Genomic DNA, 15,252 nt, shown 5'->3' with positions numbered 1-15,252 from the left:
GGTCGCCGCGGCAACGGGACGCGGAGCCGGGCGGCGGCGGCGGCCGCGGCGCCTCACGCCATGTCCGAGATCCTGTGCGAGTGGCTGAACCGGGACGTGAAGCTCTCCCGCCGCATCGGTAAGTGCGGCCCCGCTGGGCGGGGACGGGCAGTCCCTGGCCGCGAGGGCAGCGGGGTCAGCGGGGTCAGCGGGGTCAGCGGGGCCGAGGTCGGGATCGGGCCATTGTGCCAGGGGTCCGCCCGCGGCCACTCCCCTGACGGGTCCGCCCGCCTCCCGCGGCCACGTGCCTCCGCAGGTACATTCTTAATCTTCGTGTGCAAGGCGGGGACCACAAAATCGTAGGTTCGTCAGGGTTGGAGGGGACCTTCAGGACCATCCAGTCCAAGCACGTACCTGGCAGTGCCCCTGTAACCCCTGAACCACTAAACCACATGACCCAGGGCCAGATCCAGAGAGTTCTTGAACACCTCCAGGGATGGTGATTCCTTCACCTTCCTGGACAATATATTCCAATGCCTGAAAATTTTCGAGCTGAAGTTAATTCTCCTCAAGGGGCAGGTGCTCTCGGGAGATGCAATGTGCTCAAACGCAACCTGCTAATAAGGACTCTAGAGAATAAAAAATACTTTAATATGTTTGGAAAGTAGTGCTTTGTTTTGAATGGCAAGGGTTGTGCTGGCACTGCAAGGAGGGAGCAAAACCCTCAGGAAATTAGAGAGATGGGCAATCACTAGCTCTGGGAAGGTCAGGTGCCAGATTCTGCACCTGGAATGGGGCAACCCTGGATGTACTGACAGACTGGGGAATGAGAGGCTGGAGAGCACCACTGCAGAAAGGGACCTGGGGGTCCTGGTTGATGGCAAGTTGACCACGAGTCAGCAGTGCCCTGGCAGCCAGGAGGGCCAACCCTGTCCTGGGGGGCATCAGGCACAGCATCGCCAGCCGGGCAAGGGAGGGGATTGTCCTGCTCTGCTCTGAGCTGGGGCAGCCTCACCTCGAGTGCTGGGGCAGTTTTGGGTGCCACAGTGTAAGAAAGGCATTAAACCATTAGAGAGTAACCAAATGATGGCCAGGAGGATGGTGAAGGGTCTGGAGGAGAAGCTGTGTGAGGAGTGGCTGAGACTGAGGGGAGACCTCATTGCCGCTACAGCTCCCTCACGAAGGGAAATGCAGGGTCAGACACTGATCTCGGTGGTGACAGTGACAGGATCCGAGGAAATGGTCTGAAGTTGTGTCAGGGGCGGCTTAGGTTGGATATCAGAAGATTCTTCACCCAGAGAGTGGTTGGGCACTGGAACAGGGTCCCTGGGGAAGTGTCACAGCCCGACAGAGCTCAAGAAGCATTTGGACAATGCTCTCAGGCACAGGGTGTGATTCTTGGGGTGCGCTGTGCAGGGCCAGGAGTTGGACTCGATGATTCTGATGGGTCCCTTCCAACTCAGCTTATTCTATGGTTTTGTGATTGTTTGAAGAGGAGCACATTAGAGCTAGCTTTTTTTTTCCTTTACATTTTGTATGGAAAATTTAGTAATTATAGTTTATAGATATTTTCACAATCTCAGTGACAATTTTGACAATGCTTGCATTTTACCGCTGCAAATTAGAAATTACTATCTAAAGCTGATGTTGCAAAATGGCTACACAGAAAGTATATTTATTTGTGAGTTGAAAACTATTACTGCTAGATCAATCTCCTAAAATTCCTCTGAATTATTTAATAAAGTTTGGATTTAGTTTTGTTATAAACAAATAATAAGTTTTCTTAAGATTAACATTTGTATTCTTTTAATTATCTGATTAAAAAAAACCCCAAAACATAACAAACAAGAAAACCCCAAATTTAGTTCCAGGATCATTTCCAGAAGCATTTTCTACTGGCTACCTTCTAGGAGAACTCCTTCACAAATACGGTCTTCAGGATGACTTTAAACAATTTTCAAAGAGCAGGTTAGTACATATGTACTATATAAAGTATATAAAGTAACAGGTCTCTTACATAAAGTAGACAAAATACAAATCAGCTAGGATTTGCTAATGCAAAGTGGAAAAAACATGTAGAACTTACTGAGATTTAAAACATTAAGTAATCAAAAGCTGAATGTGTCTGATGCATGAATTGATTTAGTATTTCCAGAGAAATTGATCATACTTCTTCAAGATAATTATGCATTTTGATTGTAACTACAAAAGTACCAGGTTAGACCAAAGGTTCAAAAAGCCTTTCAAGTATGTCTCTAAGATTGGGAATAGTGGCACTCTGCCTATGAGCTGTGTAGAGCCAGGAATACAGAGCTGTGTTTTGGTGGTGACCATTGCACCTTCACTAAAATGAAAATATTGGAGAAACATGAGGCTCTGAGTGGAGCTCTTGCAGAAGATCATGTAAGAATTTATGTTTAGAAGTAATCTGGTGTAATATCTCTAATCAAGAAGAAGTGTAAAATGGGAAGCTGAGACATCTTGAGCTTTGGTACATTGATGATGCAATTCCTGAGGCTGGCTTATGCTGTGTTTTGTCAGACCATGGTACACACGTACATCAAGAGTTCCAGGCTGTACAAAATTTTCCTGTTTCTTCTGAACCTCTGCTTTTATGTTCTTCGAACTTGTCGTGTATTCATACCCTTTTCTATCCCAAGTCCCACCAAATTGTAGGAGAGCAGGTTGAGCACAGCTAATAAAGGCAGCCAACAAAAAGCAGTTTTGCACAGCAGTTTTTGAACTCTGCTTGCAGGACTTCTAGATCTCTCAGAAATTTCTGGGATCATTGGAGAACCCCTTGTAACTCTCAGAGTGCCTGCTGTTGCTGGGAAAAATAGCTTCAGGAGGCTTTTATTTCTTCTAGCAAGCTCTAGCAGCTTCTAAAAGTTCTCCCAATTGTTCCTAGTAAAAGGGTGCTTTGAGATCTTGTCCCCTGCTGATTAGAGAGGTGCATTTAGTGAAGATGCACTTCAGTAGGTGCAAGAAATGATTAGAAACTCTGCTGAGACAGTGTATGTGTGCTAAGCAGAGACGGTGATGCATGACAGGGCATGATAGCCAGACCCACTGGAGCAACTACTCAGTGTCAGAGGCCTCAACTCGAATTTACCTCTGGTGAAAGGAGTCAATTCTCCCAGTCTCAGACTGATGGGAGTGCTTTCATCAGGGTGACATGGTGGCTTTGCCTGCAGAGGCATGTGCTCATGGAGGAGCTGTGTTATCAAGTCAAGCTGCTGCAGAATGAGGTCCGTACACTAGATCTTCTCTGAGGCACTGCAGATACATGAACCTGGACCCACAGCTGCACTGAGGGAGAGGCAGGCAGAATTGTGTTAGGAAAACACAGCTCGTGACTTCTGTGAGGGAAAGGTCGGTGTCCTCTCCACCTGCTGAACACTGCTGCAGAACAGGTTCATTGCGGTGGTAGCAGATGAGTGCTGGTGGCACTGTGTAGCAAAACATCTGAGCAGGTGAAGTTTAAACCACACCGGAGCACCATGAGGAACAGGTAGGGGATAGCAGTGGGAGACTTTCTCCTGCACAAGATGGAAGTGCCATCTGCTGACCTCACATGCTAGCCAGGGAGGTTTGCTGCATGCTGGGGGTTCAGTCCAGGTCTACAGAGACTTGTCCAGCCCTTGCACTGATATCCCTGCTTTTCTTCTCTGTGGGCACCAAAGATACTGCCAGAGACCTGGAACCAAAAGCATGAGGGCTGAAGTATTTGTTTTCCTTGCTTGTGCTGGTGGATGGGCTTGATGAGGAGTGGATAGGTCCTACAGGTCAACAAGTGGTTGTGCAGCTGCTGTCCACTGCAGGGATTTGCTTTTCATAGTCATAGGATCCTCTTTTGAGAGGGAAGACTTCTAGGAAGAGGTGGGATACACCTGACCAAGCTGGACAAGGAAATCATTGCTAACAGCCTGGCAAACCTGGTGAAGATAGCTTTAAACTAGGAATGAAGGTGATGGAGAGAATCAGTTTCAAACAAGAGGAAGTGGTGGCCTAGACTGGCAAGCAAGAGGAAGGTGGTGTGAATAAGAGCATCAAAACAGTGCAGAAGGCTGCCCACCCCAAATGTATGCATGCAATTAAGGAAGTGCTGAGAAGACGGGATTATGGGAGAAGCATTCACATCTCTGAATTATTCTAAAGTTTTTTTAAATCACACAACTGGCTGCCTCTCTGAAGTGCCTATATACTAATGCATGCAGCATGGGGATCAAACAGAAGAAATTAGAGGCCTCTAAGCAGTTGCTGGGTAATCATTGTGATCACAGAGAGGCAGTGGGATAGGTCCCAGGACTGGTGCACTGCCGTGCTTGGTCTAGGCTCCTTAGGAGGGACAGGCTGGTGTTGGGGTCCCTCCCCTGCCATGTAGCCCTGGGAGAGGGGCCCTGAGGGCACAGACACGGGGTTTCCCTGCCCCTGCTCAGCCTCGTTCCCATTGGTTGGTTTGTGTTCCCTGCGCGGGCAGAAGGACCCTTGGTCCCGTGACTGGAACAGTTCCTGGGCAGAGCTCCGGCCATGCGGCTGGAGAAATAAACATCTCTGAAACAGCTATCAAGAATCTGTCTGTCCATATATATTTCCTTTCCACGGGACTCCTGGTTTGATATATGCGTGTTGCAGTATCCCCACTGCAACATAATGGTGAAGAATGCGGGCAGAACGATCCCCGATCCCTAAGCGACTGATTTGTGTGAGTAAACCCTGGAAACTTTGGATTCCTCTTCATGGTTTTGCTTTGCTATTCCGTATCTAAACTATGGAGGAACGGTGGGAAGACTCTTGGCTCTCAGAGCCGCATATGGACATTTATCTTAAACTTAAAATGATTCTTGAACAACGATTTGTAAATTTTAGCTTGATTCAAGCTCAGAAAGAACTGAAACACTTCCTGGCATGGTTGTTTAAGAACTTTTTCTATGTTTCTTGGGATTTAATTCTTACCAAGGGCTTTTGGAAAACCGTTTGGACACAGTTAATACTGGAGTCAAAATATATGCCGATGGAAGAATATTTTCGTGAATATTATTTAGTTACCGAGACTGTTGAGCAATGTCAGCTGTGTCCTGGCGAAGGGAAGCCTGGCGCAGAGACCGTGCGGCCCAGGCCACATGCACCGAGCGCTCTGCGAGCAGCAGCGAGGCAGTTCCCGCGTGCGGGCGGAGCCACGCGAGCCGCGGTGTCGGTGGCGGAGCGAGGCGCAGCAGGAGCGGCGGGACCTGGCAGGACCCGCACGGCCCCACGCAGCGCGTGGTGGAGCGAGCCCCGGGAGCGCCCGGCCGAGAGGGGCAGCGCGCGGGCAGCAGCTGGCGGCGGTGCCGGTGGAACGGAGCTGCGCCCAGCCGAGACGCGCGCTGGAGCAGGGCGTGGGGGGGTCATCGCTCGGGGGCCCGGCCGAGACGTGGGTGCAGCGCCCGGCAGCGGCAGCGAAGCTGCGACCAGAGGAGGCGACGCACGGAGAACTGAGCGGCGCGGCCCGGCCCGGCCCGCGCAGCCCCGAACGTGACCCCGGGAAGAGTGCGCAGGCACCAGCAGCCCCAACAATTCCAACACGGGAGCGACCGAAGGAGAGAGCAAAGACGCAGCGAGACAGAAAACAGCAGCCACTCGGAAAAAGGAAAAGATCATAGTAACTAAGACCTTAGGGATAGTAAAATGGTATAATGTTAAGCAAAATTATGGTTTTATAACAAGGTGTGACAACCAGCAAGACATATTCGTGCATAGAACTGCTATTAAAAAGAATAACCCTGAAAAATGCATCCCAAGCTTGGGAGATGGAGAGGTGGTGGAATTTAATATTGTACTAGGGAGAAAAGGGTTACAGGCATCGCAGGTCACTGGGCCTGATGGTGTTTCTGTAAAAGGCAGTATATATGCAAAAAATCATAGTCATGTTAGACAATATCTCCATTGTAAGCCCCCCCTACAGTCTCCCTTTCCTAATCCCACCTTTCCCTTTTACCCTATGTCCTATTACCCCCAGTGTATTCCTAATCTGTTTTTTCACCCATGGTTTCCCTCACAAAACCATGCTTTTGCCAATTGTTTCCCCAAAAATCCCTTTCCAATGCCGAGTGGGGGATGAAAAGGGGGAGGGAAGAAGTTAACCCCTCTCCTGCCTCAGTTTCCCCACAAAGCATGCTCAGAGAGTCCTGTCTCCCTTCTGTCAGCCCTAAGATGTTCCACAGAATCTGATTGGACATTTAAAGACTCAGGAGGGTGGCTTGTTTTGTCTTAAAACTGTTCTTGTTATGTTTATCCAGTTGTTTTCATTCTCCTTTTATTAAAATAAAACGGGTGAGGTGTTGGGGTCCCTCCCCCGCCGTGTAGCCCTGGGAGAGGGGCCCTGAGGGCACAGACACGGGGTTTCCCTGCCCCTGCTCAGCCTCGTTCCCATTGGTTGGTTTGTGTTCCCTGCGCGGGCAGAAGGACCCTTGGTCCCGTGACTGGAACAGTTCCTGGGCAGAGCTCCGGCCATGCGGCTGGAGAAATAAACATCTCTCTGAAACAGCTATCAAGAATCTGTCTGTCCATATGTATTTCCTTTCCACGGGACTCCTGGTTTGATATATGCGTGTTGCAGTATCCCCACTGCAACAGGCTGGGAAGGTGAGGACAAAGAGGAGCTGCCCTCTAAGTGAGAGAGCAGGGAAGATCCAAGACCTGCCTCAGTGGTGGCCATTCTTAGTTGTCTTCCTGCATCAAAAAGATGGCAGAGTATGGCTCCATTCATCAGCCTCCCTCTCAGATTCCCAAATGAATATCTGCCATGCTGAGGCTGAGATACTTAATGCCTATCATAAATAAAACTCACACTCTGAAATCCCAAGTGCCTGAAAAGCTAACAGGGAAGTCTGCACCTGTGTGATCTGGAACTTTACCTTGTGTGGTCTGGAAAACCTCCAAGGATGGAGACTACACTCACTACCTGTCCAGGCAGTTTATTTCAATATACATGATTGCCCTCATGAAGAAAAGGTCTTGTCTTGTGTCTAGGCAGAAGGGCAACAAGAAGGGCTTTTACAGCTATCTCCACAGCAAAAGGAAGGCTGGGGAAAATGTGGGCCTGCTGGGACATGCAAAAGACTGAGGTATCCCAAGGCCGTGAGACGTACAGGAAAGTCTGCAGCAAGAAAGATTTACCCATGGAGCAGGAACCGTTTAAGGAACACTTAAATAAACTGGAAATGTGCAAATCCGTGGAACCTGATGGCACATATTCACCCGGGCTGTGTGACCTGGCCAATACCATTGCTGGGCCACTCAATAATCTTTGAAAGGTTGTGGTGAGGGGAGGAGTCCCATGGACCAGAAGACTGCAACTGCTGCTGTTCTCTTCAAGGAGTACAAGAAAGGAGAAGTGGAGATGTACAAACCAGTCAGCCTCACAGAATGAAAAGAGCTTCTCAATGCATGTCAGATGACTTCTGGTGAGAGGGCTCATCTTAACCTTGAATCAATAGCAGAGAAATGCTCCATAATTGTAAGCTTCAGTTCAGTATAGGTGCGTAGGAAATAATTACAGTGACAATCATGAGCTCCTGGACAGTTTCATGTAGAAATAAGATAAATACTGTGTTAGCATGTCATAGGTTAGCAAGCATAGTCCCGGAAGGGACGTCCTTGCTAAGGGGTGCTTACAGTTTCCTCTGGGAACTGATAGAACCTATCAGCTGGCCAGTTTGAATATGGACAGTTCTCTAAGCCACTTAAAGTTGTGATCACCTCTGTTATCCACATTTAAGAATAGGCAAACTCCCCCCCAAGCTCTCTCTCGTTTCCGGCGCTGGGACAGGTGGCTGCGGGGCCTGTGTGGGGGCCAGCGGGCCCGGCCAGGCCCTGCTTGGGCCAGGCCGGGCCGGGCTATGGCCATCCTGGAGTCGATGGACCTGTTCCACCCGTGGAACCCCCCCCCCACTGCCTTGCCGTGGGCAGCCGGAGCGGCTCGGCTCTCCCCCTCTCCACTGCGATAAGAAAGATTCAACATTCCAGCTGCAAAGCTGCAAGGCCGAGGTGAGATTAACCCTTTTACTGCTGTGAAGAGCTGAAAACCTGAGGGAAGAGAGAGGAGATGCTTAAAGCTGAAATTCTGTTGTGAAGCTATGATATATCAGAGTACCCGTTGTAATTTCATGAAGATATGGGGGCTGGAGTGTTCAACTCACAAGCAAAAGCACCTGTGCTGAGATAGACAGATGCTGACGCAGCTGTAATTTCATGAGAAGTTTGGACAGGGAGAGATGAACCAGATGAGGACTTTTGCTCCAAACGGGAAAAGAGAAAACCTCAGTTCCTAGAGATGCTCCCAGAGATAGTCCTAAAGATGAAGATGATGAAGACCCTTTGCTCCCAGGGAAGGAGAAGGGCCTCTGTTTTTGTTTCTGAACGGCTCAACCTTAAAATTGTACCCCAAAAAACTTCAAGAGTCGACCCTTGAAAGCAGTTGCGGGAAAAGCTGCAAGTCGGGGGAAAGGACTCACACGTGAGCAGAGAGACTCCTCTTCCTAAATGGACTGAACAGAGTTATTTGGAAGTGGGCGGCTGTCTGGTTGTGATAATGTTTTCATAGCATGAGCAAGAAGAGACTTCTCTTTCTAAATGGACTGAACAAGGTTATTATGGAAGTGGTAAACAGACTGAACATCTCAAGGGTTGTCTTTTTACATTGTCAGTGGGAGAAGGGAGGAAGGTGGGGGGAGGAGGAGAGTTCTGAAGGTGTGGTATGATTTTTTTCTTTCCTCTTTTAGGTCTGTCAATAAACTTCTTTATATTCTTTCAAGTTTGGTGCCTGCTTTGCATTTCTCCTAATTCTTATCTCACAGCAGATAAACAGTAATGAGTATTTTGGACCAAACCACTACATAGCAGAAGGTCTTCAGCTAAAATTAGGCATTTCTGTAGAATTATGCTGGATCTTGGCTGACCTCAAAAGCTTGTTGGTCCATGTGAGGGAACTGTTGCTAAGCAGTAGAGCAGTAGAGCAGTAGAAAGCATGATCTTCTGACTCAGACTGAAGTTATGGATTTGTTTGATGAAATTTGATGTGTTAATTGTTATAAACTGATAATTTATTGTTCTTTGGTTTTGCCCTGTGTATCTGTTGATCCCGAGTGTTTCTTCATGAGAATGTGCTTATCAAGAGGAATATTAGCCTGCAAGCCACTATTTTAGTTTCAAATGTAAATTGTTCATTTAGAACATAGACTTTGTTTTCAACACTGCTTTAACCTGTGTGTCCATTTCTTTTTATTGGAGAAAAAATATGTTGAAGTGTTGTAAGGGTTAATAGATAATACTGACTTTTTTTGTACTTCCTTATGTTTTAACTGGTGAGAGCTCAAGTGACTGGTACAGCTAATACAGAAACTTCATTCAAACTCCTTGTGTGTTTGGTGGATGGTATACCATTAGCTGCAATCCAGATTAGCTTTTGCTGTTAGATGCACTTTGTGTGCACATGTACCAGGATTTATATAATCCAATGTGGTCTTTGTCTTTTCAAAAAGTTTTGCCTAGTAATCAATGCAGTTACCTGTACAGCAGCATAAAATTTAAGCCAAAGTGTGTATCACATTATATAAGGAAGTCCTCTGTGGATTGGTTTTTTTCTTCTCCTATCTTGGTATGAGATAAATGTCATGACCATGCTTAATGCAGCAAGTTGAATTTGAAAATAAGTTTATGTTCTGTTTTTTTTTGTTGTTGTTTTTAATTATATAGAGTTGCAGATGCAAAAATTAACAATTTTTCTCGCCTGGAGCCCACACTTCACCTCCTTGGTGTGCAGTTTAATGCGAATATGGCCCAAGACATCATGACAGGACAGCATGGGGCTGCAACAAATCTTTTATATGAATTGTATATTGCTTTAGAAAAAAAGAGGAAGGCAAAGTTCACTGGAGTAGGCATGGAAGCAATGAGACCTGCAGCAACTGTAAAGCTTAAGTCTACTGAAAGTGGAAATCGAGAGGTAACTAACTATGCCCCTTTCGAATAAATACAAAAAAGGTAGCATATTTACATGTACCTTTCAAGCATGTTGTGTGCTTTCCCTCTCTACTTTGTAAATATCCTATTCAAAACCCAGTACTTATAAGGAAAAGAAGCAGTCCTTTGTTACGGTGTGTTTGCACAGCTTATCAGGAGCCCAATAGGATATTGATCTTCTGTGTTCTGTGTTTCTTTGTTTTGGTTCATTCTGTGTTACCTGCTCTAGTTTCAAGCTTTCTCCAGACTTAAAATATTATAACAACAAAGGCTAGTAGTTGTTCAGCAGCTGCCTTTTTACTCTTTTGATGAGTACAGGTTGTAGACTGCATTGCAGTCTAGATATCAACTCAGACTAATTTCCCCTCCAGGAAACCTATTTATAACTATGTTGAACTCTGTGCCACAGTGGTTTGGTTCATTCTGTTGCATGTCTCTCCATATATTTATACTGCACTCCATTCTGCAATAACCATATGCTGAGAAATACAAAGAGAGAAAAATAAAGGGAAAAGAGAATGTCTAAGAGGAAGTCAGTGTTGATGTGGTAGGTTCTGTTAAAGACTTCCTTCTTGTTTTCAGTGGTAGTATTCAGTATGTCCAGACCATTATTTGTTATCAGGATGAGGAGTTTTTAAGAAGATATATATCACTGATTATATTCAGCTGGGAGAAATTTCACTTTTTTTTTTTTCTGGCTCTATTTCTGAAAAACAGTCTACAAGCAGAAAGTTTACCAACAAGTACAAAGATAGTACTGGAAAGTTGAAATATCTCTTCACCTGTAGAGAGACAGCTTAAAGAAATTGAGCAACTGAGAGGAGGTCCTGTCTTTAGACAAGTTCAGAATGGCATTTGAGTCATGGAATGGTTGAGGTTGGAAAGGGCCTCTGGAACTCACTTACTTTAACCCCCCTGCTCCAAGCAAAGCCAGCTAGAGCAGGTTCCTCAGGACCTTGTTCAGTGGGGTTTGAATATCTACAAAGCTGGAGACTTTCAGTAAAGAATTGCTTCCTTACCTCCCCTGGTGCAGCCTGGGACAAATGCTGTGACTGATGGATGGCTACAGGCTGTTCAGAAAGGACAGGAGGGGAATGAGAGGCTGAGGGGTTGCCCTCTAAATCAAGAGGTTGATTCAGGGTGAAGAGTTGTCTCAGGGATTGACATGAGAAGGTTGAAAGCCTGTGGATAAGAATCAGAGACCAAAACAAAAAAGGGAACCCTGTGTATTTACTGCAGTCTGCCTGACTAAGGGGAGCCTATTGACAAAGTGTTGCTCCAGCTACAGGAGGCGTCGCGCTCACAGGCTCTTGTCCTGCTGGGGGACTTCATCCTCCCCAGCATCTGCTGGGAAAGTAGCACAGGGAGCTGTAGGCAATCCAGGAGACTCCTGGAATGCATGGAGGATTGAGCCAGGTAATAGACAGAGGGGATGTGATACTGGATCTGTTAATGCAAACAAGATAACTGGAGACATCAAGACTGGAGGCAGCCTGGGCTGCAGTGACCATGCATTGATGGAGTTTTAGTCCTGAGGGATCAGGTAAGGAGTAAAGGTAGGCCCCTGAACTTCAGGAAAGCAGACTTCCAGCTCTTTGGGAAGATAAATCACCTGGGAGGCTGCCCTCAGGGACAAGGGAGGAGAACAGAGGTGGCAGATCTTTAAGGAATTCTTCCATAGTGAGCAAAAGGTAGCAATCCCCAGGAGCAAGAAATGAGGCAAGGAAGACAAGAGACTGGCATGGCTGAGTTAGGGAACTGCTGGGAAAGCAAACACACAGGCAGCTGAAGCTGGGGAAGGTGAGCTGGTAAGGGTATAGAGATGAAGTATGGTTGTGTAGGGATGGAGTGATGAAAGCCAAGGCAAAGCTGGAAATGAACCTGGCAAGGGACACAAAAAATAACAGGAAGAGCTTCTACAGGTATGTTAAGCAGAAAAGGAAGGTCAATAAACAATGCTGGAAAACTGGTAACAACAGAGGAGTAGAACTTTTTTGCCTCAGTCTTCACTTCTCAATCCACACCGCTTGAGTGGATAAACAGCAGGATGGAGACTGGGGGACAGGCTCAAGAAGTGGGCCCATGGGAACATGATGAGATTTAACAAGACCAAGTTCTGGTGCTGCACCTGGGTTGGGACAACCTCTGGTATCAGCACAGGCTGGGCATGAACAGACCCAGAGCAGCCCTGCCCAGAAGGACTTGGGGGTGCTGTGGGTGAGAGGCTGGACATGCCCCGGCCATGGCACTCACAGCCCAGAGAGCCAGACATGTCCTGGGCTGCATCCAGAGCCCCGTGGGCAGCAGGGGAGGGAGGGGATTGTGCCCCTCTGCTCCGCTCTGCTGAGACCCACCTGGAGCACTGCATCCAGCTCTGGGGTCCCAGCACAGGAAGGACAGGGACCTGCTGGGGTGAGTCCAGAGGAGGCCATCAAAATTATTAGAGTGATAGAGCACCTCTGCTATGAGGAGCCAAACTTAGAAAAATGGGATTGTTCAGCCTGGAGAAGGGAAGGCTTCAGAGTGACCTAATTGCAGCCATCCAGGAACTGAAGGGAGCCTACAAGAAAGATGCAGAGAGACTTTCTACAAGGGCATGGAGCAACAGGGAAAGGGGGAATGCCTTCATACTGGAAGAAAGTAGTTTAGACTAGATATTAGGAAAAATTCTTTACTGTGAGAGTGGTGAGGCACTGGCACAGGTTGCCCAGAAAAGTTGTGGATGCCCCATCCCTGGAAGTGTTAAAGTCCAGGCTGGATGGGACTTTAAGTAACCTGGTCTAGTTGAAGCTGTCCCTGCCCGGAGCAGGAGGCTTGGAACTAGGTGATCTTTAAAGTCCCTTCCAAACCAAACCATCCTGTGATTCTGTTCCCACATGTCCTCTCACTGGATACCAGGGACAAGAGCACAGCACTTCCTCTGCACTTCACCTCCAGAGGAAGCTGTACAGAGCAATGAGGTGTCCTTTTCTCTCAACTAAACAAAGCTTGGCATCATTCAAGCTCAAATCTCGGAGTTCTTTTTAATGGACTTAGTTCTGATTTTCAGTTTGAACATGTTTAGAGGTTTTTCTGTGTAGATTAACACAGAAAAACACAGTTTGAAGCAGTGGTCTCAAAATGATCATATTTTAATATGTTTATTACTATTTCTGACTCTTCATTGCTTGATGTTTAGCTTTAGCATTTGAAAACTGTAGTACTACATCAGAATGACTTGCAACTACAGCAGATTTCAGAGCCTTCTGAACCAAAATCCAAGATGATAACAGATAAGAGAGCTCATGTGCATGTTGCAGAGCAGCTGAGAGCTCAGAACTTCCAAGAAGAGCAAAGAGCCCAAGATACTTAAAAGTGACTACTTATTTTTATAGACTTCTGAAGAAGTATTTCCTGAAGGTTATGTGCTCAATGAGTTAGTTAAAGCCAGTGTGAAGGCTTCTTGATTCTGTGCTACACACTCACATTTATCTAAGAACAAAGAAAAGTGGTGTGCATGGAAATAAAGCCAATGTACTCTTATGAGACCTTAAAAATGTATTTAAGCATCCCTTGATGTTGAGAGTATTTGCATATTGTCAAGCATGGAAAATACTTATAGATTTGAAGACAAAGTGCACGTTTCACACCTTGTATGGGTTTGAGATGTCCTTGTAGAAGAGGTCTGTGTCATTCTTCTTTTGTGAAGAAAAGATGAAGCGCTGTACAAAAGCAGGAAAATGACAGAAGGGCACCTATAGTGGGTATGGCCTCAGAACATCTTGTACTTCTGTGTAGCTGTTCCGATGAGGTAAAAAAGGAGGAAGAAATTTCTTTAGACATGGAAACACTCATCCAAAGCAGAGTTCATAGTTTATATAGAGGAAATGGCCTGGTATTCAGGGGGTGTTGAACCACATTGACAAAGTAGTTGACTAATTTGATGTGTATTTTATATGGCTGATGAAGGAAGAGAGTCTTGCTGTGGTTATTTAGCTGTTCTATTGCCACTGCATGAGCAAGAATGAAAAAAAATCCCTTCATCTAGAAGGGACTAGATGTGTCTAGAAAACAAAATGCAAGCAATATACTAAATATTCAAAATAACATTTTGAAAGAGAAATTTTGAATATCTCTTTTGATGTATTATATGTTTTTAAATATCTTTGACTTCTTTGTGTAAAAGTATTTTTCTTCTTTGTTCCACCTTTACCCGCATGTGTATCTGGTGCACTTTAAATGAGTGTAATCTATATATTTGTTACTTCTCGATCATTTGAGCTAGTTTTACCTAATGTGTTACCGAATGGTATTCTCAGTTTCTGTGCCAGGAAACTGGTATTCTCATTTTCTGTGCTGTAATCAGACCTGAAACAGGTACTGTACTAGAACTAGAATTCAATGAAAGCCCTTTAAAGCCTATTAAACACTGTTTATCTGATGTTATGAACTAGTTTAACACAGAAAACCAGAGGAAACTAAGCCTCTGTAAATAAAATGGATCAGACCCAGAGAGGTTCAAAATATACCCAAAAATGTGATTAAAACCAAATGAGATTAGATGTTGGTGCCAAAAAATTGATGTTTTATTTCATGGTAAAATAGGCAAAGAGAAAGAAAAATAAAAGAAAGAAAGAAAGAAATAGAAAAAGAGTTGTGCATGGGGATGGTGTGACAGAGGTTAAATAAGGAAGCATATCACCCATCCGAGAGCCCCAACAATGTCTCATTGCTCCCCTCCATCGGATCTTCTGGTGGTGAGGGTCCCCCACCACTTCTGCGCCATCATGCCACACCAAATGTATCAAATCCAGTGGATTAATACACCTTTGGGCCATGTGGGAGCACCCATGTGCCTCCCTTGCAGGGGGCCAGTTTGACACAGTCCCTTGCTACACAGTGGATCTGTTGCATCATCTCTGGTGCTCTGGTGCAGGGTCTGGGGACCCCTTTGGGGGGGCCTTTGATGGGCCATGACACCTCCGCTGCTGTCCTTCACATGGGTGAGGCTTTTTCCCCAGGGTGAAGGGGTCCTGCAGCTGTGCTCCTCTGTACAGCGGAGGATGGGTGTTCACTGCCTTGAACCAGAGACTTCTCCAACACCCAAAGCCTCTTTCCCCCCACCCTTTGGTGTGAGGGTCTGTGCAAAGCCTGGCAGCTGATAGCCCTTGGGCTGCGGTCTCCATTCCGGTCTCCACTCTGAAGGTGTTAAGCTTGTGCTCTGTGAATGTATTCCTCTCCCCCAGCCCTGAGTTGTTACTTTATCTATGCTCATCAGCAAGCAGTTCAGGA

General features: G+C 46.3%; 1 protein-coding gene across 8 annotated transcripts in view; it reads left to right on the top strand.

Moving 5' to 3' along the window:
• Positions 1-6: 6 nt before the first annotated feature.
• SPEF2 (sperm flagellar 2) overlaps positions 7-15,252 on the top strand; it is an 82,618-nt gene continuing 67,372 nt past the window's right edge. For 7 of the 8 annotated variants that reach the window (XM_042028499.1, XM_042028504.1, XM_042028502.1 and 4 more), the window contains exons 1-3: positions 7-118; positions 1,845-1,947; positions 9,715-9,964. In XM_042028499.1, the coding sequence (XP_041884433.1) occupies positions 61-118; positions 1,845-1,947; positions 9,715-9,964 (411 nt within the window). In that variant the 5' untranslated portion in view covers positions 7-60. The remainder of the gene's footprint in view (positions 119-1,844; positions 1,948-9,714; positions 9,965-15,252) is intronic. The other variant, XM_042028500.1, reaches the window with a different exon arrangement.

Source organism: Corvus kubaryi, unplaced genomic scaffold (assembly GCF_017639235.1).
Source record: "Corvus kubaryi isolate FWS band 111438036 unplaced genomic scaffold, C.kubaryi_AGA036_p1.0 37308, whole genome shotgun sequence".
NCBI classification, from domain to species: domain Eukaryota; kingdom Metazoa; phylum Chordata; class Aves; order Passeriformes; family Corvidae; genus Corvus; species Corvus kubaryi.
Note: the sequence above shows the minus strand (reverse complement) of the source record. Positions and strands in the feature narration are given on the sequence as shown.